Source organism: Thamnophis sirtalis, unplaced genomic scaffold, assembly GCF_051295495.1.
Source record: "Thamnophis sirtalis isolate CommonGarterSnake01/CBP01778 unplaced genomic scaffold, rThaSir2_p1.2 scaffold_6, whole genome shotgun sequence".
Classification (NCBI taxonomy): Eukaryota; Metazoa; Chordata; class Lepidosauria; order Squamata; family Natricidae; genus Thamnophis; species Thamnophis sirtalis.
In genome coordinates, this window is record NW_028261386.1 from 75,582,972 (window position 1) to 75,610,718 (window position 27,747).

At 35.6% G+C, this 27,747-nt stretch overlaps 1 protein-coding gene across 1 annotated transcript in view; it reads right to left on the reverse strand.

Moving 5' to 3' along the window:
- The window catches only part of PACRG (parkin coregulated), a 256,489-nt gene that overhangs the window by 206,402 nt on the left and 22,340 nt on the right, over window positions 1-27,747 (reverse strand). Inside the window, exon 2 of the mRNA XM_087718208.1 lies at window positions 5,356-5,490. Coding sequence (XP_087574334.1) covers window positions 5,356-5,490 — 135 coding nt within the window. The remainder of the gene's footprint in view (window positions 1-5,355; window positions 5,491-27,747) is intronic.

The following is a 27,747-nucleotide window of genomic DNA, read 5'->3' on the forward strand; positions in this document are numbered from 1 at the left end:
ACAAGCTGAGAAATATAAATTATTATTTTATTTAATTATATTGAATGAAAAATGATAAAGATGGTAAAATGATCATTTGTACATTTTCTAGTAAACTCAAAAAATATAGTTTGATAGCTGCACATTTTATAGTTCTAATTAATTGGGGGAAAGTTGGTCATTATAATGTGCCTTTCTTTATGGCATTTGACATTTTTGATTCTGTACAATCTTCTGTACAATTATCACTGAAAATGATACTTTTCTCTCAACTATGTTTCTAAATAATTATGTTACATAAATTTATGAATGACAGTTTTTCATCAAAGTAGTAACAAATCCTGTACATGAATAGAAAGCATTTCTGCACATAGGAGCAGTTTCTCTTTCCAATGACAGGTCCTTGTAATCATGTTTAAAGCTAATTAGAAAATCTTGCCTTTCAGTTCTGGTAGCAGATGGATTGTGCAAAAGACTACACCAGAAAAGAGGCTGCAAAAGCCTTCTGTATTTCTAGCCTGAATTTCCAGACAAATGATAGGATATCAGTGTAGTAGTATTATAGCTAGATAAGGGATGTTATCCATCATTTTGTCACAGACCCATATAGCTGTTTGACTCCATCTTCCATCTCCGTGCAAGTATTCCTATTCACATCCTCTCTTGAATATAATTAGTAAAGGGAAGTTCATTGCCTCCCTGTGTAACTGGTTCTGCCATCAAACTGTTCTAACTATTGGGAAGTTACTCCTAATATTGAATCGACATCTTCCTTCATGTACCTTAAAACTATTTTCTATTTTCAACTGTGTGGGATACAAAAAATATAGGAAAAAATAATTGCTGCCATATGTGCGAAGAATGTTATTATATTACTCTTTGGTTCCTCCTTCTCTAACATTCTTAGTTTCCTCATTCTCTCATTTTGTCACCATTGCTTTTGTTTGTTGGTGTTCAGAAATACCTTTTATTTACAGATCAGGGTAGGTAACATAAACACCTACGAATCATAACCACAAAGGGGAGGGTGGAGCTTTAAAAATATTGTCACAAGCCAGCACAGTTTCTCCATTATGCTGGATTATATGAAAGTAGCAGTATTTTTGAGGTCTTCATAGGCAATGATTTTATGAAATGGGAAGAACTATATGGTGATTAAATTGTTTTCTGTACTTGGGGGGGAAATGTCAAAATCAAAATAAAGTATATCTCCATCAAGCATTTGTATACACTTTCTTCAACATGGGAGACAATTTAAGCAAATATTGTATTTATCCAGTATATCATTGTGAAGAGGAGACCTTACTTCTTCATTGCTTGCATTTTTAACTCCAGCTACTATTTGGGTTGATTTCCAAGATCTCCTCTATGGATATTTGCTCCAAAGAGGTGTCACTTCCTTTATCTAGGTCTGCCTCTCCTTGAAATTCAATGTTATTGTTTCTCACTATGGAGATACATTGTCCATGGGATGTCACTATATTGTCCCCCATGTGAATGCACTTCATTGTAAAACCAAATCTGCAATCTAACTGATGCTGTAGAAATTTCCCATACACTGCTTTTTCTCATGTATGGAATCATATTGACCCAAACCCAACTCTGCCTAAATAAAAATCCTATGTGGCCGTACTGCGATAGTAATTCATTATGACAGTCTAGTTACAACTAAGTGGGTATTACAGAATTATGTAAATCACTCTACTTATTTGGTGTTCCCCTTTCTTCTAGGAAGCCTAAGGCAGCATGAGTTCCCCCACCCCTCTGCATTTTATTCACCAAGGCTAGAAAGTCAATTTGAAAGAGAAAGTGACAGTTTGATGGCTGAATACCAAGAATTCCAATTTGATTCTTCTATAACATCCCAACCAATCATTTGCTTATCAGGGTTTTGAATAAATAGCAGAAAAACTAAATGTTCAAACAATAATTAAGTAGCTTACAAGAAACCCCAAATAGCAATACTTTTTTCTCCTTAGGAGAACAGCTGAATCATGTTGGGTGTGTCTAAAAGATAATACTGGAACAACCTGCTACTGCTAAGAGATATGTACAGTATCTGTCTCTTGGCTTTTAGTTGTTTCTGCCTGTTTCTTGTGGGATCCCACTTCTTAATTTGGTCCCAGATCTCTTTGCCAATTGTTTTTTTAAAGAAAACTAGAATATCACAACCTCCCCCCCCCCACACTTTTTAAAAAGGGATAGTCCACTGACCAACCCAGAAACTACAAAACTTTGAAACTGACCCTTCCTTGCCTGACTTAATGTGTGTATCAAAAGGACCCAAATCTTGTATTTCAGTAGACTTTCAGCCAAGTATTGATTCCTCACTTCACCTTCTTAGACAGCTTCCAGCTTCCACATCAATCCTTACAGTTAAATCCCTTTAAATCCAGCTCTTCAAAACTGATTCAACAATTGCACCTCAAGTGCACAATAATCTAGATGACCATTCAATGGCTGTCAAGTGATTGAAAAGATCAACAAGAACCCTCAAACTCTTTGCTACCAGTTGGGGATCATTAGGTTGAACAATCATCTGGTGGATCCATAGTCTGCAAGATTTTTTAAAAAGTTCATCCTGCCTGTATACAATATGAAAGTAAAAGAAAAAAAAGAATGCATGAAGAGTTTTCTGCATGTCAGTTAAAGGAGTCTTTTCATAAGCTGAATGATATTGGACAAGGCTGGAATTTCAGCCCAGAAAACTACCAATCATGACTCTTTGTATGTTGTGCATTTATATCAGCTCAAAGCAGACCTCTTCCAGTTACACAGGAGGCCACGTTGTACAACTAGCAAGATATCCTGTGCTATACAAATTTCTTTTTTTTTCTCTCCAAAAATCCTTTTTTTATTTTCCATTTTCATAACATATAATCACATGTATACTATTACATAGCCAATATCATATTGTATAATTAATAATTACATCAGTCCATCTTGCCATCAACTCCAGGAAAAAAAAAACTAAAAAAGATAGAAACCAATTATTGGCTCTTCTGCTCTCCATACACCACTTTCTTCTGCCTCTCTCTTCCCCCTTCTTCCCTCCCTTCTTCCCTCCATCATCCTTTTCTACTCTACTTCTCCTTCCTTTCTCCTTCTCCTCTCTCTTCTTTCCACTCCTCCTTATTCTCCTTATCTTCCCCCCCCTTGCCCTCTCTCCTATCCCTCTCATCCTATCTTTTTTCTCACCTCTGCTTCCCATTCTTCCTCTCATTCATTTGGTGTATTTCAGCTTCTGAACAAACTCCATTCTGTGTTGATGGTATTTATACTTCCATATCAATATACTTAACATCTCTTAGTTTTAAAGAAAAAATAAGAGAAGACAGTATACATGTGCAGACATATTACTTTAAGATCTAACACCCCTCATCAAGCCTAATATACTTCCCTCCCTCCCACCCTCCCCCCACACCCCCAACCTTCCCTCCCCTGACTTCCCAGAACCCATACACGGTATACATCTTTAACAAAAACAGTCTAAAATATATTTTAAAAAAGAGTAAGAAATTGATAACATCTTTAAATTGAACAAATTTCTGATAGCTTTGGGGGGAGAAAGGTTAGCAAAGCAACAGTGGGATGGGCCTTTTGATTGGTGCCTATGCTGTTATTAGCCATCAGCTAACCTAAACATCAAAAAATAGCTGGAATCACAGGAGCTTTTTAACATTTATGTTCTCTTGATACCATGCAGTTTTTGGAACTTGGTAAAAAATCTTCTACTATATATAGTAAATGCAAGCAGCAAAATAGGGACTGAAAATAATAAAATACTTATTACAGTTCTGGACATTTCCCTCCTTTTCTCTTCTAAATCTTTACCACTAAAATTCCCAAATTAGTAATATTCGATCATGCCACCTTTTGAAAAATAGATATAATTAAACTTAAATCTGTTTAAATTAGCCTATAAGTCATTTTGTAATGGATGGAGTTCGGCCTACCCATTCTGCTTTGTGATTTCTTTCCTATGTCTATTAATTCAAATAAATTGCCTTAAGCACATAATATTGAGAAAAATCAAAACAAAATAATATCACAAATTCCATATAAAGTTAATACAAAGATTCTTATATAAATATCATAAAGTGTACTTTTACCTATAAATATCAATAATAATATTCTATAAGATTAGAAAATGTCATGCCAAAAAGTCATTGGCCAATACCAATGTACCAAAAAGTCATTGCCCAGAGTGAAATAGATCCCTTAAATTTTGATGCAATCTTTCTTAATACATTTACAGGGTGCCAATTTTTTTAATAAAATAAATTATAGATCATCATTATTATTGTCATGTCTAACGATATTCATTTTTATTTTAATGACCTAAATTATGGTAACTTAAATCATTATTTTTCAACATGAGCTACTCAAACGTTCTAAGAATGGGTTATCTGTTTCTTTTTATTTTCCTTTTTTCTTTTCTTCTTCTTCTTCTTCTTTTTACTATTCCCAATATACAATGTCTGTTCAGGCTATCTTTGTCCAGTTTGAAGAGAAATCTTATTCCAGGCAATAAATAATATGCACAAAGAGAGAAATTCATTCTTTGATAACAAAAATAATTAAATAGAAAGAGCAGGTTAAAGATCAGCATTCATTTTTCAAATTAAATTTAAAAGCCTGCTCTAGTTACCTCAAAGATTGGCAAGTTTTACAAATAACATCACTGAGCCTTTTGGAGAGAAACACGGCTGCATTTGAATGAAGTCATTAGGCAATACATTTATTTTGAAGCCAATTAACCTTTTGTCAGAGATGTCAGAGCCATAATGGTTTCAGCAGTGGAGGTCAGCCTCTAACAGGGGCATGTATGACAGCGATTACGCTGTCTGACATATGCTGCAGCCTGGGAGTGAAGCCCTGGAATGAGAATCTGCCTTCGTTAGTATTCTGCTCTGCATTTCAAAGGAGCAGGCAATCTTGACCTATCCATTTAGGTAATTAAAGCTTCCATTTGGAACTGTCCTGCAGGAAGGTGAAATTGGGGAGGTGGGGGGGGGGAGAGGAGAAAGATAAATGGCTGCTGCTGCTCACTGTATCCAGCCACTTCCATCACTTGATGGACTGCCTGGAATAGGCTGGGTTGCCAGGTCCTCATAAAAATAGAGATGAATTGAGCAGGAGACAGTTCTCTAAGGTAAAGCAATTCTGTCAACTTCCTTTTTGCAGCATATAATTTAATTGTTCGCCAAGGTAGATGGCTGACTCAGGAGGCCGGTCTCTGACTTGTTTTCCCCACCGTCTTCTTTTTGCTAAGAAATTACTTCACTTTATTTACTTATAAACCAACAGTTTGGGCAATGACATTTGTCACTTCAATAAGTGCAGCTGCCTGTCACAGCTGTGCCCTGAACCTACCTTCCAGGCTATTTTGTTTCCTCTTGTATCATGCTCAAGGGCAATTGGGAAGTCACCTCGTTCGTAAAACTTGCGAAATGCTGTGGGCTTTGTTGGTCTTTCTTTAAATGCTCCTGCAGCTGGAGGACCCTTCACCTAAAATGTTAAAGAAAAACCTTTATGCAAAAAATTGGTGCACGTTAGGAAATACATTTTGTGTTCAGACTAGTGATTTAATTGAGTCTATGACATCAGAGTGCTTCATATTTGAGTTTAAAGCTATTATCGGTGTTCACCGTGGAATATTTATCACATTTAATATCTGGTGGAAATTGTCATGGCCCATGAAAAGTAGCTAAGCAAGATAAGAGAAGCAAGAGATACAGAGATTTAAATATATGGTTGGAATAAATCAAAATCTTAGAAATTATGATGCAATCTTACAAATTTATTTATAATGCTGGCTGGTGAATCCTGGGTGTTGAAGTCCCTACATCTCTAAGTTGCCATGTTTGAAAATCACTCATTTATAGTGAGTTAATATAGCCCAAACTCTTTGAATGATTTGAATTGCTTCTTTCTGAGTTTCTCTTACTGAATTTAGTGGCTATTTATAAATTTTCAATTCACTTGCTGATTACGTCTATACTCTTTTTCATACCTTCCTCAGCTTTTCCACAATCGCTCACAGGAACATTATGTTAAGGAAGTGATTTTAAATTTAGATTAAGATTTGTGGATATGTAATGCTTTATAGCAAAATGGAGCCTTATTGTCATTATGGTTTTCCCCGGTTGTAAAGGTAATTTACTTAAAATAAGTATTATTTAACAGAGAGAAGATCTTTTTATAAATGGCAGATATCACTATATTTAAGTTTGTTAAATATAGGATGAAAATTATTTGCTTTCAACTCAACCATATTCAATTTTGTCTCATTGTCTTAACTATACTGTCAAATTGAATTATGTGCAGTGTGTTACAGTACAATGGAGGTGCTAGTAGAAATTTTCTGGTTTGAAGAATTCACACAAATAAGGAATGATAAAGATACACAGAATTTGTCCCTCAACCAAGAACCCACTGGTATCTAATCATAAGAAAATAAGGTCCACACAATTATAATAAAATCAATTTAAGACATTTCTTTAGTATCATATACTATTAGTTTGCTTATAAGGGAATGTTAATTTATAATAGCAAAAGGCACATCTGGAGGACAAGAACAAACATACTAAGGTATAGTTTATTATTGGATGCCATAACTATGGCTTTAAAATTAAAGTTTCATTATGGAGAAAAAAAGAGAAGGGGTTAGGAAAATCTGGTTTCCAGGATTCATTTTGCATCTAAAAAATCTATGGAATTATAGTGATTTAGGAACACAGTATGGATCAATTCACTTAGTCACGAAAATAAAAAATAAAGAATAAGACTGGAACTTTTTCATGCTGTCACCCAACATGAAATTTCATGGGTTTTTCTCTAATTTATTGCTTGTTTATATGAAAGAGCAGTATAAAGCTACACATTAGGATTACATCTATTGAAGAATTGCTTTAATATTTTGGTTTAGGTTTAGAATCCATTAGCAAAAACAATGTTTGTGGCTGATATAGTCTTCTTCAGCTTAGTAGTCTCCAAATATAACCGCATCCAACAGACACCAAGTTGGGGAAAGATGAGTTTAATCTCTTGTCTTACTTGAATTAATTATTGGTGAACACAGTGAAGTTTGCTTCTACATGGAGAGTTATATTATTGTGTTATAATATTAAAAGAAACTGTAGTTACAGTTCAAAATTACATTGATAACGATACCAGAAAACAGCCAAAAACTACACCAGTGCAGAGATTGACTTTCCTTCCTTTAATGGAATAATTTCCTTTTTATGTCATTTAATCTATTTAATACATGACAAAGTCTGAAGACAACTTAAATCTGTTTTATCACAGTTATTGTTAATAAAGTTTGGTCATTCCCCATAACGCACTTGAAAGTAATTATAGCTAAAACTACAATTTTCTTGTGTATTCATTTCAGAGCAAACTCACTGAATATATCAGTACTTATCTTAAAATAAACATGCCAGGAAGAGAAAGCATCTCCACAGAAATCAAGTTGGTCATAAGTACATTCCTTATGTTTCATTAGGTAGGAAGGCCCAGGCCTACCTATCTTAATGCAGTACTAATCCCACCAACATATTCTTGCATAAGGATATAAGCATGTACATAATGATTAAGTTAACTGGAATTCAGACGAAAGCTGCAGAAATATATGATTAACTCAATGTGCTGGGGCTTGAGATTTTTAAATACTGGTCTCCCATGACAAATTGTATTTAAAATGCAAAAAAGGCTTCTAGAATAAATTTGCAAGATAGTATAGCAGTTTGTTGAACAAAGCAAAAATAATATTTATATGCCTCTACTCTTGGTGTCTGAAAAATTGTTTGGGATTATATGGCTGACACTTCCAAGCATGTTGTGAAGCATAAGCAAAACAGTTTATAGTTAAGCTGCTCACTTTGCAGAAAGTCACAGCTAAGAAAGAGGAGCGTGACTTGATTCTTTTGTGAATCATCACAATGGGAAAATATAAATTATAATGCTGTTCCATTTAATGCAAATTAGATCTATTGGAAATTAGTGTCTCTTCCAGAATCTCTGAAAATCTCACACAAATGACAGAAGTGAGATGAATGCAAAGAACAAGCAGAAACTCATTTAATTCTTATGTCTACTCTACAATTTAATCTAATGGGTTGATTTTCAAGTGTTACCTCAAATAAGCACATGAGCCACTTTGTACGGATGATTAAGCTAGCTTTAGAAACAGAAGAGAAGGGGAAGAACTGGTCTGAGACAGAAGACCTATGCAGGGGCAACAAAGAGTTTTAGACGAATGTTTTATGATCCAAGAATTTCACCAAATTTGAAAGATTTAGACTTATGCTGCTCTTACATAGCTTCCATAGACCTGCCTGCTTTTTCTGATCAACCCATGACCATTAAAATTTGCTTTAATATACTGATTGGTTAGTTGGCCAAGTAAATCTGCTATGTTTTCTTTTAGATACAAATTTCTTACCTAGTAAATTTCTTATCTAAAACTAACAGAACAGATAAGAGTAGCGATATCATCTACCCTTGTAGATGATATCCCTACACTTAGGTTAACCAAAGGGAGTAATTCCTAATATTTTGAAAGCATTACAGCAAAAGAGGGAGGTACTTTCATGAGCACTTCTGATGAAAAAAAATAGCAAACCCTGTCTGACCTTTTCAGAATAATGGGTGATTAATATTGGTTAAAAGGTGGAAATTAAAGCTAATATTGAAATAATAAGGGTAAAACACCTCTCTTGCTGCAGGGAGAGGGACCGGGCTGAGCACTCTGACTTTTTCCAGCAGCTTCAGTGCATTTTCTTATTGAGTGAGTGCTTGAGCTTTCCCTCCCTTCTCAGATTAAATCCACATTCAGTCTCCATTCCATCATCAGTGAAGCAATGGTATGCCTCCAATCCTGTTATGAGTAAATCAGCAGCAGATGGATACTGATAGCAAAATATTTTGTGTGCTCAACATTTTGATGAGAGTGCATGGATAATTATAGATTTCTTATCAAATATTACTCTACCTAACATTTATTTTCAGTGTAACTTTATTTCTATCTTTTCCCCTTGAATATTTCAAATAGTTTATTTTACCAGGAAAATGCTTAGCAGAGTGCTTGCAACAAAGGGAGCAATCAATCACATTTCAAAACTTAATACTGCCTATTGTTTCATAGCATTCTTTAAGCCCTGAAAAGGCTGTTCAGTCTGATTGTCTGATGTGTAAGTACTGAGCTTGTATCAAAGAACCGCCTGAGGCCAAATTTAACAAACCATTCAGACTATTCATATTTGTAGAAGTTTCTATTCATGAATCAACATTTCATTTGCTTTTGCTGGCTTTACTATTATAGTCAATTTTCTTTTTCTCCATCTGAAATCCTTTAATTGTATAACAGTTTACTGTCTTTTCAAGATCAATCTCCTTTGATTAATTACACATAGAATGGAACAGCATGAAAGATTAATGTGCAGTTCATACAAAAATCAAACAAAAAGTGATGTATCTTTAGAAAACATAATTTTATTAGTCATATTTTTTCAAAAAAAGTTATTATTTAGTAAAACTGCATTAAACCTAAACCATGAAGCTAATCATTATTCACTCTGTACAATTGATTTAACCTAAAATTAATTTGTGCTGGACTGTAGGAATGTTATGATGCAAAGCATGCAAAACAAAACAAAAACATTCATGTTATAAGAGGGGGAAAATAAGGGTTGGTTCCCACTGACTTGATTAACACTAGCTTTGTATCTGGCAACTCAAAATAAACCCAATGAATATAAAATTTCATGTTATATGATTGCCGGAGTATAGCCTGAGATAACCTGTTTTCTCTGATTCGATTAAAATGAAATATAATTTGTCATGTGTAATTGTGATAATCCCAGAAGTGGAGAAATACTTACAATTCTAAGTAATTAAGCTGCACACAAGTCATTCTATACCCCCAAAAAAGTTACAGAAAATGAACTGTATGAAATTTTACTGGGTACTTTCCTTAATAATAATGGGACTACACTGATATATCTTACAAGTAATATTGTTGATATTGTTAATATTACATGGCTCTGAATGACAAAATGATACCATTTAATGACTGCCAAAAGAAACAGTATTCTTCTTGCTTGTGAAATAGAACCAGGCACAGGGTTTAGCTCATTTAAGCTTGTAAAACATGCACTCACACAGAACAAAACTAAGTTTAGTCCAAGCAGCTCTTTAAAGGAAAAATATAGAATTTGGGGCAACCACAAGGACCAGAGGTGGGTTGCTAATTTTTTTTGCTACTGGTTCAGGTGGGCACGCAACACTTCTGCATGTGTGCAAAGCATCTGCACACATGCAATGTATCTGCGCAAGCACAGAAGGCAGGTGAGCAGAGCCTCCCGCCACCACTACTACTGGTTTGGCTGATCTGGGTCGAACCGGCAGCAACCCACCTCTGACAAGGACATATCAGGAGTAGGGACTGATTCAAAGGAAACCACCTTTTCTATATTAGAAAGAATATAATAGATGAGGGCATAATATTTATATGTAGAATAAGATAATACAATATACTTCAGAAGAGATGCTGTAAAATTCATAAGAACAAGTATGAAGTACTCCTCTGAAACTCATTGATGCATACATAAATCATTTTCAAATATTGTGTGGCTACTGCAGGAAGACATACGCAGATCATAGCAGATTAAAGGAATGATAGAACCCCTTTATGTAAACATTATTGCTAAAATAGGCCATTTTCATTGCCTGTTTTTCTTTTGGGATTAAGATTAAGGAACAAAACCTATTTCTTCACCATTTTCTCCCTGTTCTTTTTCTACTCTCTTTTCTTAGACTTGTTCTCATTTCTAAATTTAATTCTTTTTCCTGGGTGCCATAATGTAGGATTTATTAAGCTATCACAATATCCATATTAGATCAGTAATGTCATTGAAGATTCTGAAGGGCACTACTCCATTGAGAATTGCAAATTAAAGTTTCTAGGACAATTTATTTTACAGTCACAGAAATGTTTACACATTTCAAAGCAAGGGAAACATTTACATGAAATGAAAACATTATTATGAATACAACTTGAGCAAAACCATTTTCAGCATGAACTTTAAATATAAAAGTTACAGTATTTTTCAGATACTGCAGTGGTGAGTGGGGAATAATAGGTTATTCAGTTTAGATAACATTTATAAAATCTCTGGTAAAAGAGTTTAAAAATACTTTCTAGTCATACATTTAAAGCAGTTTAAGGGAAACTAGCCACACCAAGACATTCTGTTGCTTAAATGAAAGCAATTAATTCCCTTGCCACTCTTAGCAAAGATGCTGCTAGTGATTTAGGCTGTTCAACAGAAAACTCTATCACACCACCCAGTCTAGCATTAAAAATATTTTAAAAAATATCTATTTCATGATTTTAAAAATCACTTTCCTTGGCAAGATTCTTCCTCTGCCTGCTTAATATATGGTAGGATTAAGTATAATGGAATTGGAAATAGTTATGCAAGAACCCGTTTGCATATAAAAAGCTGGAACATCCAAATAATATTACCAATATTAGAAAAACCACTGGTCACTGGGGAAGGATTTCCCGCTTGGTTTTCAGCACACATCCATTTCTCCACTGTGTGTCCCGACAAGTTTCTAATCATCTTTTGCCTAAACAATTAGTTAGAAAATTATCCCCTCTTCCCCCTCTCATATATCTTTTATTTCACAAGAAACTGTTTCTTTGACCATTGGAATGCCAGCTGTTTAAAGAATCTGGACCTCCCCGTCCCAGCCTCCCTGGGAGATAGGCCAGAAGATCTAGTCAGTATAAATTGTAATAGTTTGGCCAAGCATTTTATGGATATAATTGTTCACATCTTTTCCAGTTCAGAAGAGAGTTGGAAGAATCTATAAGATGACAGAACTTATATCATATGGTGTTATTTGGAAGATTTTCAGCCAGTGAATCCCAAGGAAGTAGACAAACTTGTCTGCAATCTTAACTGTGCCAATTGTGAACTAGATTCTTCTTCTGTTCCTATAACTAAACAGCCAAGGAGGAGATTGATTCTACCGTCACAGGAAATCCATCTTTGAGAAAAGGGGAACTATCAGAAGTCCTTAAAGAGACATTGGTTTGCCCATATCTCAAGAAGCCATATTTGGATCCAGCAACTTGGATAATTACCTTCTCTTCTAAGATCACTTACTAGATATTAATAGTAAGTCAACCACAATAACTTTCTAGACTGACTTTGTGGGTTGGGAGTTGGAGATATGATTCTGGTCCTTATGTTGATTCTGGTCCTTATGTTGATATGTGTATTGCTCTATTCCAGCCCAGCAAGGTTGGATCACATATTATTTTAGGTTTATTTGATTTATATGCCACCCTTCTCCCAAGGACTCAATTTTAGATTCAGAAGCAATGATTACAAAGTACAAATATTTAAAACTTTATTCCAACACAGTATGTGAAAATAAAATGATAACATTTTAGGAAAAGAAAAGGAAAAGGGAGTTCCTGCAGATTTTATTCATCTCCATTTCAAAGCCATGAGCCAGTGTTGTCCATGGCCATGTGGTCAACATGATGTTAGGGATCGCTGTTCCCCCATCACTGAAGTGATACCTATTTATCTATTTTCATATGCATGCTTTCGAACTGCTAGATGGGCAGGAGCCAGATGAAGACAGGCACTCACCCCAGCATGCCATGCTTGGGTCTCAAACATGGGCTGTCAGCTTTCAAGCCAATAAGCCCAGTGTCTTAACTGATGACCCATCACACATATTTCAATGTCTGTCAGTCAGTGAGCTATAAAGAGTTCACATTGGGTAGAACTTCAAAGCCAGAAAATGTGCAGCCTTCTCATGGTTAGGATTGTGTTGTGGCTCGGTAGGACCCTTTGGAGCTGCTATCAGACTGACACAGAAATCTCCTGTGAGTGGTTTCAGGATGCTCACAGGAGAAGATAACAAGCAGCTGTGGCTCGTTAAGGATCTCCTGCAGATAAAAGACTGATGGTGCCACGCCTTAGTTGCAGAAGTCAATGTTCGTTCATTCGTTCGTCCGTTCCGTTCCTGTTCTAGTTCATGTTCATGATTCAAAGAAGCACTTGGATAAGTGATTTGCTTTATATAAACCTGGTTTGCTGTGAGAGTTTGTTTTTGCATTTGCTGTATAACTTTTTGCCAGAGAATTTATCTATGTTTATTTTGGGCTCGCAGCCAGCAAAAGCCGGGACTGATAAAGACATTCCTTTGCAAGCTGTGTGTGGCTGTAGTTTCTGAACGGGCTAGGTGGAGGTCAGAACAGGATTGCATCAAAATTCCATCCCATAGAGATTTTTGGACATCCTCTATAGGCTCTGAACATGGTTCATACCTGTTTCCAATGGTGTCATCTCATTAGAGTTTGGCTAAGACAAGTCTAACTATCTTCCATTTGGAATGGTTTGTCTAATCCTTCAAAAAATAAAACCAAAAAGGGAATGGAATATTTGCTTGCACCAAAGGTTGATGATACCATCTTAAAGTTAAGAAATATCTGTTTTCTAATGTTTCTGATTGAAAATGAGAAATATCATCCTAATTTGCACATGCCCCACCAAGCACTGGTCAAAATAAAATGTATCCAAATATAACAACTTAGTGATTAAATAAATACAATATTTATTTTAATTCTGTGTCATATACTCAACCATCACTTTAGAACTTTTAAGTACCACGCACCACTATTTAATACCTTATCAAAACTCCAAGCACAACAGGAGGTCCAGAGAATGGCTATGAGTGAAGACTGTGAGAGGTTGGATTTTGGATAATTTGTTATGGAGAATTTCAGGGTACAGTTCTCTCACCTTCCTGTTAAATATAGTGATCAGTGGGTTGACATACATCTCAGTCAAGCTAATGCTCTGTCAAATCTAGCAATTAAGGCCAGAAACATTTGAGTATGCTGCATATAAAAGTTAGAAAGGGAGTAAAAAGATTCTTACCATGTGTTAATTTCCTCTATAAACTTCAACTACATAAAAAGAGAAAGTGTTTGTTTCTAGTCTTCAGAGTGAAACAGCTTCTATTGTCAAACAAAGCCTTGAGATTTTCTCCCTGTCAGATGATTGCAGTTCACATCTTTCACTCAATGAACATTTAATGTGAGCATCTAATATTCTTTTTAACTGCTCAATCTTAAAAATATGACACTGACACATCATAAAATTCTTCGTAGAATTCAAGCTTCAACACAATGAAGGATTTTTCCCTTAGAAATGTGTTTTTTCATTCAATCTTCTACTACCTGTGAAGTGTAAGCTTTATAAGAGCTATGCACCCTTCAAAAATGATTTGGATGAAGTATTTTAGATCTCATGCAAATGAAGCTCTTTTTTTTGCTGTCAATTAAAACAAGCCCACTTGTTTCAAGCCTTCATCTGCTGCTTTAAAAAAATCTACTCATTAAAGTTAGTGCAACTTTTGAAGTGTTACAGCAGATGGATAACTGCAAAATATTAATAGGCAAATCTATACTGATATAAATGACAAAAAATATCTTATGAAATTTCAACATGAACAAAGTAATGATCAAGACCAAAGCATTTAATGTGCCCTTCTGTAATTTAAAAAAGTATATTTGGATTGGTATATTTGTCATTAAAGTATTACACAAATGATAACTGAATAGTAAATAAATTAGAGATACAAAAAATTCTACACAGGGAGGAGCCAACGTCGCGATGACACATCGCATGGACCCGACAGTCTGGGTCCATCGATGAAACTTTTGTCTTTGGACTGTCCAATAAGACCTAAACCATCCCGAAGAGATGGTGACAGGGAAGCCAAAGCCTTGCTGGTCACAGGGACATTGCAAAGTCCCTGTTTGACCCAAGGGTAGTGCTTCCAACTGAGGACAAAGAGGCAGCCTCCAGGCTGGCATAGTCGGAGACGGCTCCTGAAGGAAGAGACGAAACGAAAGCGTTCCATCTGGTGAGAGTTTTTTTTCTTTTTTTACTTTCAGAAGATCCATGTTAAGAAACTTTTTTTTCTTAAAAAAAAAAAATAACAACTAGTCCCCAAAGTAAGAATAAAGCGGTGATTTTGACACTTATTGGACTGCTACTAGAAGATTTCCTGCTCTAGTTAGTAACAATGTTTTATGGATTGAAGTAATTGCAACATTTCCTGTCTCCCTGCTTGTAGTCTGTGGACTGATCTTTTTTTTCTATTTTTTTTACTACTCTAATTTTTTTTGATGCTAAATTAAACTTCTTCTCTTACTTCAACCAATTTTTCCTTCTATTGGTTAAAACTATATGAAAGATATTTAAGGGAAAGCAAAAAAAATAACAATTGACTAATTATTGAATCTGCCACCTGGAAGCCAAAGTCTGAACTTTGTTTCTGTTTTGGATACAATGTATCCTTTGTTCTGCTTCACTTGGTTTCACTGACCTTGCAAGGGAAGGGTTTGGAATTTGCTTATAATACCTGATAAGACTTAAAGCACAAAACCTGTTTTTGTTAGTGCTTCTGGTAAATATTTTGGCAACAGAAGGAAAAGACAAGCAAGAATAAACCCCCCCTATTTTAAAAACTTTGAAAGAACTGGTGTTTAAGATTCAAAATAAATAGACACATTTCCTAAAATTTTGACAGGCTAGAGTGGCAGATTCCTTTTCCTATTTTTTTCCTTTATATTTCTTTGCATTTTGATCAATATTCAGAGGAAGAAAATTTAATAATCCAAAACATCCTGGATGGACTTCAAAATATTGCAGAAGGACTTAAGAGATTTGACAAGAAATGGGACAGTTTATGGAGTGCTACAGTTAAAGAGGAGGGGGTTGGAGGCCCAGAGATCAAAGAAGAGAATGGAAACATAGAAAATAAAGATAAGTTGTCAGATGAATCCATCAATGGACTAAAGTGAAAAGAAGGAAAGCTGGAAAAGTGTTTTTGACAACTTGGAGCCTTTCTTTCAACTTCAAGATGCAGGAGGGAAAAAAAGAGTGAAAAATATGGAACTAAGAAGATAAATATATCCAGAAAAAGTTTGATAACTAAAGCTAAGTCTACGTTAATAACAATTAAAGAGCAACGAAACTACATGAGAGATCCTTAAAGCTACAGAGTGCGGAGAGAAATGTTAAACTCTGAAAAGATTCTAATAAAAGAAATGACACAACTGCTGGCGAGAGAGAAAGGATTATTTTGCTACTGGAAAGACACTGGCTGATAATGCCAATTGATGATAAAAATTAGCTAATTTTTGATGGTTAATAAGTAGGGATTTTAGTATTTTGTAGACTCATAGATTATCATTGAATGTTTAGTCGCTAACATATAATATATCATGATATTAACAATGAAAGGATAACCTTAATTAGGATAAATAACAAGGCCACAAATTGCAATTGAGTTTTGGTGGTATTATAAAGCCTATAAATTTATGTTTCAGTCCTTGTTATGAAGCTATAAATAATTTGGATTAGAATAAGAGGTGATGTGACGTAAATAGCAAACAATTGTTTTCTTTTCTTCTCTGTCTTTCTCTAATTGCAATAATAAAAGGGAATGTTAATGCATATCTTGGAGATTATCAACTAGACATTTTAATTTGGATTAGAAATGGCAAACAATTGTTTTTTTCTGTCTTTCAACTATAAAAACAAAAGGGAAGGTTAACGTATACTTTGGTGATTATTAACTAGAAATGTCAACATTTTTCCTTTTCTCTTTAGATTGTCTTAGATTTTAAATGGTCATTTTGTTAGCACATCTTAATAGATTGTTGTTTAGAGATTGTTGCTTTTTGCGTTTGTGGAGAGAAGAGGAGAGAAAAATGTAAATAATGCCTAGTTACCTATAATAATAATAAAGATATGTTAGAGAGGGGAAATGTTAGATGTCCTACTAATTGACTTTTTTTTCTTAGAATATGTTATAAAGATATAAAGATATGGCAGATTGACTGGAATTGGGGGAAGGGGGAAAAATGCCAGCAGGTGGCTGTGTTTTTGAAAACTTAACTAAATGAAAATTGTGGTATGGTGATAGTAAAAGATATAAATTTTTAACACATACAATTTAAACTGAATGGAATATATGTGATTGTGGACAGAACACACAAAATGTACTTGTGACCAATGGATACGCTTTCTACAAGATGTAATGAAAGATGATGCTTTTCTTTTTGTGTTTTTTTTCTGTAATAAAACTAATAAAAAAAATTATTAAAAAAAATTCTACACAGGGATATCTGCAGGATGTTAGGGAAAATGATATACTTTTGAGTCCTTGTGATTTAGAGTCCTAGCCCAGGCTGAAGGGGAAGGAGTAGAGATATAAATCATGCTTGACGATGCTTCAGAATAGTTTCCCTTGTATTGATATATTTATTGCTGGGATTCTAGGGTTTTCTGAAGCTATCAGAAAACCAGTGTTAGAATCAAATAAGCCATTGACATCTGGAAATAATATGACTCAAACAGGCCTTCAGCTTTTATGTTAAAACACCACTGTGTGACTTGTAGGCCTCTCACTGAGTGATTTAGCCACAAAGTCATTCTCTTTTAATCTAATAAACTTTAATACATCTCTCCCTTTTACACAACATTCTGACAAAATCAGTTCTTGAGCCACATAAGTACATATTTAAATATTACATATTCAATCACCAATGGGGGTAAATCTATTTTACTGACTTCTTTATCCTAATAATAAAGTAATTAGGTGTGAGGTTTATTTCTTGCATAGAAAAAGAACAAATGGATATTGCCCAAACAAAAGAGAGATTAAAAACCAGGCCTCCTCCCCGGAAGAACTCATTGCATACAGTAGTGGGGCTAGGGGAAAAGATGCACAAAAATCAATGGAACATTGATTTCACTATACAAAGCACTTGCTTTTGATACACAGCATTCCTTGAATTCGCTCATCATGTCTTCTTTGCTTTCCTGTAATAAAACTCCTTATCAGAAATTCCTGGATTGTGGTATGCCTGTTTAATTAATTCCAGTTTAGCCTGCTGAGCAGACATCCAACAAGCTCATTAAATGATTCTTCTTTCTCATCCCTAGGATACTTGGATATAATTTGTGTCTCTTTTTTTGACATGAGCACGCAACCCAAGCTGGGAGTCTCTCCTATTTATATACAGAAATGCATTTCTTCCAGATCTTACAAATAGAAGTTATCCTGTGGGATGAGCATCCAGTATCAAAGGTTCTGCCTTGTATTTCTTGAACAAACAACATACTAGGATCCTTGAAAAGGTTGATCCATGATGATAGGAATAATTCTTTGTTTTTTTGCCTCTTACTTTTGTAAAATCACATGGAAGGACTTAACCATGAACCATGGGCAAAGTTTTCTGAAGACAACTCACTACGGTTATTCAACTGAATTAATACTGAATAAGGGTGGGGGCTGGGGGGAGGAGAAACTCCATACTTCATTAGAGCTTTATGAGGAACTGAATTTTCCTTCACTTGCATTTTGAGCATTTTTACAGTGGCTCCAACAAATCCATTACTTTGGAAGAACTTGGGAATATATTATTTGAGGGTCCAACCAATAGCTCCTTTATAATTTTTGTCATGTTATATTAACAGAGCTCAGGGGCATGACTTGATTAGAACATCATCTGCTGGCCTCAATTAAACTGTACAGGATGGCAGAGAATGTGAGTTGTGCCACCTGTATTGTTACAAAAGTTATAGTGATTTTCCCCATTGCTAAGACAACAAAACACATGAGTGTTAATTAATTTGTGTTGCTGTTGATTTGCAGAATCAACTTCTGCTAGATTTATTCCTTCTCTCTCTTCCCCTTGAACTACTTTCATTGGGTTTGATGCAGAGGTAGGTTGCTCTTGGTTCGGCCCGGATCAGGCGAACTGGTAGTAGTGGCAGTGGGAGGCTCCGCCCACCCACCCAGATGCTTCTACGCAAGCGCAGAAGCATTGCGCAGACACGCAAGCATGCAAGCAAGCGCACCCAAACCGGTAATAAAAAAATTGGCAACCCACCACTGGTTTGATGGCTTTTGGAATGCTCCTCTAGATTCTTTCCTCTGCATGAAACTTTTACTTCTGGGTCTAAATACTAGAATACTAAATACTAAATACTGGAGAGATGAGATTGTTATTACGAGTAAGTGTTGGCTCTTACAGTCTAATTTTTCCATGACTCCCCACCCCTCTCAGTAGAAGGCTTTCATCTAATAAAAACTTTCCAACAGTTTGAGGTCTGGAACCCATGTGCTTTAGTCCCTGACCTATCATCACCTATATCATCATGTCTATAATTTTTGCTTGAGTATATTCTGAAGTGATAAACGTGAATAAACGTATGCACGGCTTCATTCGCTTTCCATACTTTGAGTGAAATTCCATTATCTCATAAACTACATTTTCTTCATAATAAATTATACTTAAAATCTTTCCAAATGATCATATTCTTAAAAATAGTCCTAACTCAACCTGAATGAAAAGTCCTAATGCAATTGAAAATAATATTTCTTAAGGTTAAATCGTATTGGTCTTAGCACTATTACCATATTTTTTCAGAGTATAAGATGCATTTTTTTTCCTCAAAAAAGAGGCTGAAAATCTGGGTGCATCTTATACACCGAATACAGCATTTTTTGCCTCCTGAAGCCCTGCCCCCTTCACCAAAATGGCCATGCATATCCTTATGGAGGCTTTCAGAGAGCTCCTGGAGGCTGGGGAGGGCAGAAATGAGCCAAAAACGTACTGATTTTTGCCCCACCCCCACCCCCCAGGAGCACTCTATAAGCCTCAATAAGGCTATGCATGCAATTTTTTTGCACAAAAAAATGGGCCCATTTTTGCAAAAAAAAAAAAAAGGCAGTTTTTTGCTTGTTTTTGGCTTCCCCACCCCCAGGAGTACTCTGCAAGACCCCACAAGGCTATTCATCCATTTTTCTTTTTTTTTAAAAAAAAAAACAGGGCTATTTTTGCAAAAAACAGGCCATTTTTGGGAGGTTTGCAGAGTGCAAAAACTTTTTTTTCTTTTGGAAAGCTCTTTAACTGATTGATGAGAATTACTTTGATCAAGTGCTGTGCCAGCAGAAACAAAATCTAAGGTACTGCAGATTCTCAGCAATTTCCTTCTCCAGCACATGGATAAATACATCTGAAAACATCTACCTACCTACCTACCTACCTACTCTCTCTCTGTCTCCCTACCTATTGTATTTCTCTATCTATATTTCTCTCTCTATCTTTTTATCTACCTACCTTAAGGTGACCGGATTTTCAGATTGGTAAAGAGGGACACCATTGACCGGGGGTGGGGCTTGATTAAAAATTTTATATTTTGTCAAACATGACCCCAGGACACTGAAACCATCATAAATACGAATCTGTTGCCAAACATCAAAATTTTGATCATGTGACCATGAGGATGCTGCAACAGTCGCTAAGTGTGAAAATGGTCGCTAAGTGTGAAAAATGGTCATCAGTCACTTTTTTCAATGCCATTGTAACTTTGGTCACTAAATGAGCTGTTTGAAAGTTAAGGCTAGCTTGCATTATAATGCCTTACGCTAGCTTACATTTTCAAGAGAGAGAAGCTAAACTCCTTGTTAGAATTGAAATAGAAATGAATAGAGTAGAGCAGTGTTTTTCAACCTTTTTTGTGCAAAGGCACACTTTTTTCATGAAAAAAATCACGAGGCACACCACCATTAGAAAATGTTAAAAAAATTTAACTCTGTGCCTATATTGACTATATATAAAGTAATTTTCCCACGGCACACCTTACACTATGTCACGGCACACTAGTGTGCCGCGGCACAGTGGTTGAAAAACACTGGAGTAGAGTAAAGTAGAATAGAATAATTTATTAGCCAAGTGTGATTGGACACACAAGGAATTTGTCTTTGGTGAATATGCTCTCAGTGTACATAAAGAAAAATAAAATAGTAGGATAGTGGGATCCTTGCTGCACCAAGCTCAGAAAGCAGCGATCCCACTCTCCCCCACCTCCCCTTTCTGAAAGAGGAGGTGGGGTGGGGGATCCTTGCTCACCAAGCTCAGAAAGCAGCTATCCCACGATCTCCCGCACATCATCTTCCTGAAAGAGGAGGTGGGATGGGGGATCCTTGCTCACCAAGCTCAGAAAGCAGCGATCCCACTATCCCCCCCACCTCCTCTTTCTGAAAGAGGAGGAGGGGTGGGAGATCCTTGCTGCACCAAGCTCAGAAAGCAGCGATCCCACTATCTCCCCCACACCTCCTCTTTCTGAAAGAGGAAATGGGGTGGGGGATCCTTGCTGCACCAAGCTCAGAAAGCATCGATCCCACTATCTCCCCCACACCTCCTCTTTCTCCCTCTTGTTCTCTTTTTGGAGGAAGGAGGAGAAAGGACAAAAAGGAGAAAGAGGGAGAAATGGCTGCAGGGAGAGCGGCACCCGAGAGAAGCGGGCAAAAAAAACCCCTTCTGACGGCTGAGCCGCTTGGCCCGGGACCGAGCCTCCTCCTCGCCGCGCTGCCGCCGCCAGAAAACCATCGCTCTCCCTGCACAAAAATGGCACGCGTCGGCACGCGCACGCACAGGAGGGGAGGGAGCTTCGCCCCTTGTCAGGCGCTGTGAACGAGCCGAGCGGAGAGAGGGAAACTACTGCCCTCTAAAGGCCACATCGGGAATGACACTTCAGAGAAATAAAAACTTTTTTTAAATGGCGTCCTTTTTAAAATTGTTTTCTTTCTTTTGGAAAATTGGGAGTTTTTGAACACGCTGCGGGACACAGGACAAATTATTAAAAACCTTCTTCAAAACCTTGGTGCGTCTTATATTCGGGTGCGTCTTATACTCTGAAAAATATGGTAATTCATGATTCTGTAATAGCAAATACTAGAAAACAAAAGCTTCAAAGTAAATTCATCTGCTTAAAAATGTTTGGTATTCTGAGGCCATAACAGCACATTAAAATAAAGATAGCACCATACGATCATAGCTTTATTAGGACTCACAAGAAAAATGGTTCTTTTTTAGGTAAGAAACAAAACTGGGATGGATTGGGTTGCATGAAGATAATTTAGTGATACAGTGGAAAAGACCCTAGTTGAATCAGGATGCAATTTCAGAAAGGTAAAAAAGTTTCCTAATCACTGATATAATCAGTGTATGGCTTATGTAATATAAACTGTTTTTTATAAACCTGTCATGAACCAACTTGAAACCAACCAACCAGTTATGAACCAACATGAACAGGTTGCCACAAAATTCATAGACTAAAATAAGAAATTAACAATTTGGAAAAACGAGTTGCAGAAGACTAATATTGTTAAGCACTTATGGGCATACTAGTAAATATTTATGGAAATGTTGAATTGTTTTACTTCTTTGCAATCCTATACATAAATGAAAGCATTAGGACCAGTTTTGACCACTGAAGCTATTTTTTATGTAAAGATCATAGAATGAATATTGCTGTAACCACAGTAAAAATTCCAATTAAGTTAGATGTCACAATTACTTTGTGTTCATTTTGTTCTATATTATTTATCTTGTAAATTTGCTTTTGGTTTCTGTCTGGTATTTGGTAGTACTTAAAATTCGGAGAAAGCCATACATTTTGGGTCTCTAGGCAGAGCTGTGTAAGAGGCAAATAGACAATCATTAAAAAAGAATGCTCCTTTCATTTTTGTTTAATTGTTTTTGCATAATCAAATAGCTACTCATATAATTAAGTAATCATATAATCTTGTATAAGATTTGATCAACATAAACAGTTCTGTTTAATAGGTTGTGCAGAGTTTCAGATAGGTGCTATCTTTTAAGAGTGGATTGTTCCAAGGCCCTTTCAAAGTATTTCAAGAGAAGAAAGCAGCCCCCCTGACTTCAAATAATGGAGTAATATGACCACACTGTTCTGCTTGAAATGATAAATGAGCCTTCTATGTATCTCAAAAGCCTCATTCATCCATATGAGGTGATCAATCAAAGGACATTAGTCTCACTTTGATATGATGAATCAAACTACCTCTCCAAAGCAGAGATGTGATGCTGTCATATTTTAGCTTGTTCAATATTGCTGATTTTATAATTACGATGGTCATGTTGGACTCTTATTGACAATACTCCATCCTGAGATCTACTGCAAAAGATACCCTGTTTTCCTGAAAATAAGACCTCCCTGGATAATAGGCCCAATCAAGCTTTTGAGCGCATGCACTAGAATAAGCCCTCCCTTGAAAATAAACCCTCCCTGAAAATATTGCAACACAGCAGCAGCCATGAGGTGACCATGCTTGCCATCTCAAAAATAATAAGACCTCCCCAAAAATAAGGCCAAGCGTTTATTTGGTGGGGGGGGGGTTTCAAAAGAAAATAAGATCCTGTCTTATTTTGGGGGAAACATGATATATAAAAAATAAAGTCTCACCAAGTGGAACCCAACTCCTGCCTCATCTTTTATGTTTCCTTTTCAGAAATACGGAAGCTGCCTTACAAAAAGTTTTATGATTTTCAAATCTATCTTACAGCCCTGGGATTTTCTCATTCAAGTGCTTACTAGGTCTCATACTGCTTAGCTATTTTTATGATGAACAATATTCGGTACGTGCCGACTGTAACACCAACACTAAAAGGTATATGCACATTCAAGAAAATGCATAAATACTAGATTCCTATTAATAACAGGATATATATTAGACTACTCAGAGGCTTTAAATAGAAAAGATATTGCATCCAGTAATTTATAGCAGAACAGAATGAAATCATGATACAAGAAATAGGTTTATATGGTTTTTACACATTTTAATATAATCACCACCAGAAATTAGTACCTCAGAATCTTGTAAAATGCATCATTTGCTTTGATCACTCAAACAAAGCAGATCACTGAAGAAACCTGCTGACACAAGGAAATATTGTCCAATATTTCGTAGCTTTTGGAATAGGTAATAAAATAGAAATATGAAGAACTTCCTAGGGCTAATAAAATTGCTCTGGGTCTTTTTTTTTTTTTTTTTACATCTGACAGTATCAGAAGTAAAATACAGATGAAGGAACAGTAAAAGATTAACCAAATATCAATCTTTTCTTATTGTTAGCCTACTTTAAAAAAAAGGAGGAGGGGAGAATCACATACATTTTATTCATGAGATCCGTTCCATATCACTATACTTTGCTATCAGTATTAAATTATAATCTACAAAAGAATAGTCTTTAATCATATAAAACACAAACATTGAAAGCGGTGATGCACAAATGCTTGTAACCAAACGTCATGCTATATGTATATGTAATTGATTATGTTTCATGTTTTATGTTTCATGTTTTGTTTGTCTTTGTCTAAAAATAAAAATAAAAAACTTTTATACAAAAAAATAATATAAAACACAAAAGAAACAATAAATAAAAATGAAGTGAGATGAAATAAAATATGGGTAGTCCTCGCTTAATTACCACAATGGGGACCAGCAACTCTGTGGCTAAGCGACAGAGTCGTTAAGTGAGACATCATGTGTCTCACTTCTGCCACATTTGTTAAGTAAATGATCTGTGTTCATTAAATAAGACATCATGAGACCAGAACTTATAGTCACACTTCTACCATGGTTGTTAAGCGAGTCACCCATGGTTGTTAAATGAGATATTATATGAGTGCAACTTGTGGTTTTATTGCCAGCTTCTCCATTGTCTCTCCTTATTGGAAGCTGGCTATGAAGCACCAGAATCTCAATATTGTGATTTCAGGATGTTGCAGTGTTTGTAGGTATGAGGACACAGTTATTATTTTAGCATTGTGTACTTTGAATGGTCATTAAACAGGAAGTCATTAAGCGATGCTATAGATACCAACTATAAGCCTACAGCATGCTTGCATGGCAATCAATTTTATTTAATTCAACCAAATTTATTTCCAAATACACTTAGGACTACATAGGACTAATTTCAATCTCAGGAGTCACCTAATGTTGAATAAAACATTCTGCTAAAGGAGATGCTGTTATTTATTTGGGCATAGAACAATTTTAAGTTAGAAAGGCTCTTTTCTGAATGTCTTTCTTTGCCAGTTACGCAGTTTCTGGGCTATGCCCTCTCTCATCTGATCATTTCCTAGGCAGCATCTATTCTCCGCATCTCCCATTCTGACGTGATTACAACTGGCCTCTATCAAGCTGTCTGGCATTAGTAGCAGTCCAGTATCATAGAACACTTGTTCTGAGAATATGTGAAGAACTTCAAGGATCCTTCTTATATTAAAAAGCATTAGAAGTATTGTTGCCTATTCAAATGTTAAAAGGTTCTTTTGTTGGGATCTGGGCTTAGAAGCCATACCTCTTTTTCCAAGTCAGCACATTCAGTTGGATAGGGCAAACACTGACTTAATAAAATTGCTTTCTGAGAAATCCATTCCCTGTTATTTATTCTATTTAACAGACAGCTTTATTTGTGTAGGTTGAAGTCCATGAATGCAGGCTATGATCATTGCAATTTATAGACAGACCATTCTTTACTTAATCCCTAGCCTGGGAGCTCTTATCCAATGCAGGGTAGTTCTTAATTTACTGTCATGGATACTATTTTCCACTAGGTAGGTGATAACTCTTAGGTGATTCACCAAAATATAAGCAAGAAATCCAATAGCTGTGAATTAAGCTGGGAAGTTTTAAAGAATTCATATACGTTCCAAGAATTTTGAAGAAAATTCAGATTTAGTGTGTTCAACAATAGAAATCTGTACCCAAACTATATGTACAGTTAACACATTACAGCTTCAAGCTGTATCTTTGGGTAAAAAGCAATCATTAATTTTATATCACTTTACCACTTTTAAGGAGAATAGTATTGAAGTTTGTTATTAAGTATTATTTCTTTCTTATTTTACTTAATCAGGTGCAAGGTTTATTAAAGTCAGAAACTGAGGAATCTCCACAATGTGTTTGTAGCTATAATCTCTAACTTTAGCAAAGGCTTGAAAAAAGTTAAGTTTTCAATGCATAATCACATTTGTGAAGGTTAAAGTACATTACAAGTTCACTTATACCATCTAAATATTTGTACTTCTTAGTGACTAAATTGATAAATATTTTCTTTCTGAATCTACTATAGATCAAATGTTTAGTTGGTTTCATATGCAACAATAAGCTATAACACCTGTGAATACATACCTTGCGATGATACAAACAGGGTATGGCCATTGCAATTTATAGACAGACCATTCTTTATTTAGCCCTAGCCTGGGACCTCTTATCCAATTCAGGGTAGTTCTTAATTTACTGTCAAGGATACTATTTTCCATTGGATAGGTGATAACTCTTAACTGATTCACCAAAATATAACCACATCTGAACACCTTGCCTTGGCTTAATACAATATATCAATTTAGTCAGTGTTTTTATTCAGTGTGAAAACAAACTACAAGTTTGTACAATACATGAATCTATTAATGTCAAGCCATTCTCAGAACAGAACAGAAATGGAGAGAAGGTGAACATGTTATGGCCACCAGTGAGAAAATATGAGGGGGAAAAAGAAGCAAAGCAAAAACATTGTTACATAGGGGAAAATAGGGAAATATTATGCTGGAATTAAAGTAGAAGTATAAAAATTTTATCAGCCTCAAGTTCACTCAGTGTTGATTGTACAGTAATTGGAACTCAAATTTCTATTCCTGCTTGAGCAGGGGATTGGACTAGAAGATCTCCAAGGTCCCTTTCAACTCTGTTATTCTGTTATTGCTAAATGATGCAATCATAAAGTGTATGTGTGACTCTGTCACTTAGCAATGTTAGTTCCAGCAATTCATGATTACTGCTGTTAAGCAAATCACCGTGGATTGTTGAGTGAGAATCTTATGGAACCACAACTTCTGATTTCTGGCTGGCTTTTGTTGGAAACAGTCACACATCATGATCACATGACTGTGGGATACTATGAAGATTGGAAATACAGGCCAATTGTTGAGAACCTAGATTATGATCCTGTAACTAAGGGGGTGCTGTAATGGCCTAAACCTTGAGGACCAGTTATAAGCACTGTCCTAACTTCAAGTGGCCAATGAACGAGTGGTCATTAACTGGAGGCTAATTGTAAAGGCAACTATTTTAGATTTTGAGTTTAATAGCCAGCTGGGGAAGCTTAGTTTGAGCCTATTTGAAAGAACTTGATAGTTAAGTTTACATGCAATACCAAGTAATAAACCATGGCTTATAAATTGCAACAGGTTCTCACCAAAGACCAAGCCAAAACTGCTGTGCATTAATTCTCACAGGAAAGGACTTACTGTTCTGGAATACTCATTTCCAAAACAATAAACTGTTTTAAAGGCACTATTCTAGATTTTGAGTTTATTAGCCAGCTGGAGAAGCTTAGTTTGAGCCTATTTGAAAGAGCTTGACAGTTAAGTTTGCATGTAATACCAAGTAATAAACCTTGGCTTATAAATTGCAACAGGTTCTCACCAAAGACAAGCCAGAACTGCTGTGCTTTAATTCTCATAGGAAAGGATTTACTGTTCTGGAATATTCATTTCCAAACACAATAAACTGCCCCAGAAAATCTGGGTTTGCCTGCTTTGGAAGAATAGCAAAATATTCTATGGCACTTTGAAATACTGCAGTATAAGAACATGGAGCTTTCATATTCCTAACGATATTTGGAATAATATCTTTTGTTCTTTCCATAATAGTTCCCATATTTTTAAATACTTAATTGCACTTAAGCATGGACAATTACTGGAATTTATAATGGATTATTAACTCTAATAGTTTCTAAAAAAGGATTTTCTTTAGCTTGTTGACGAGGAACTGATA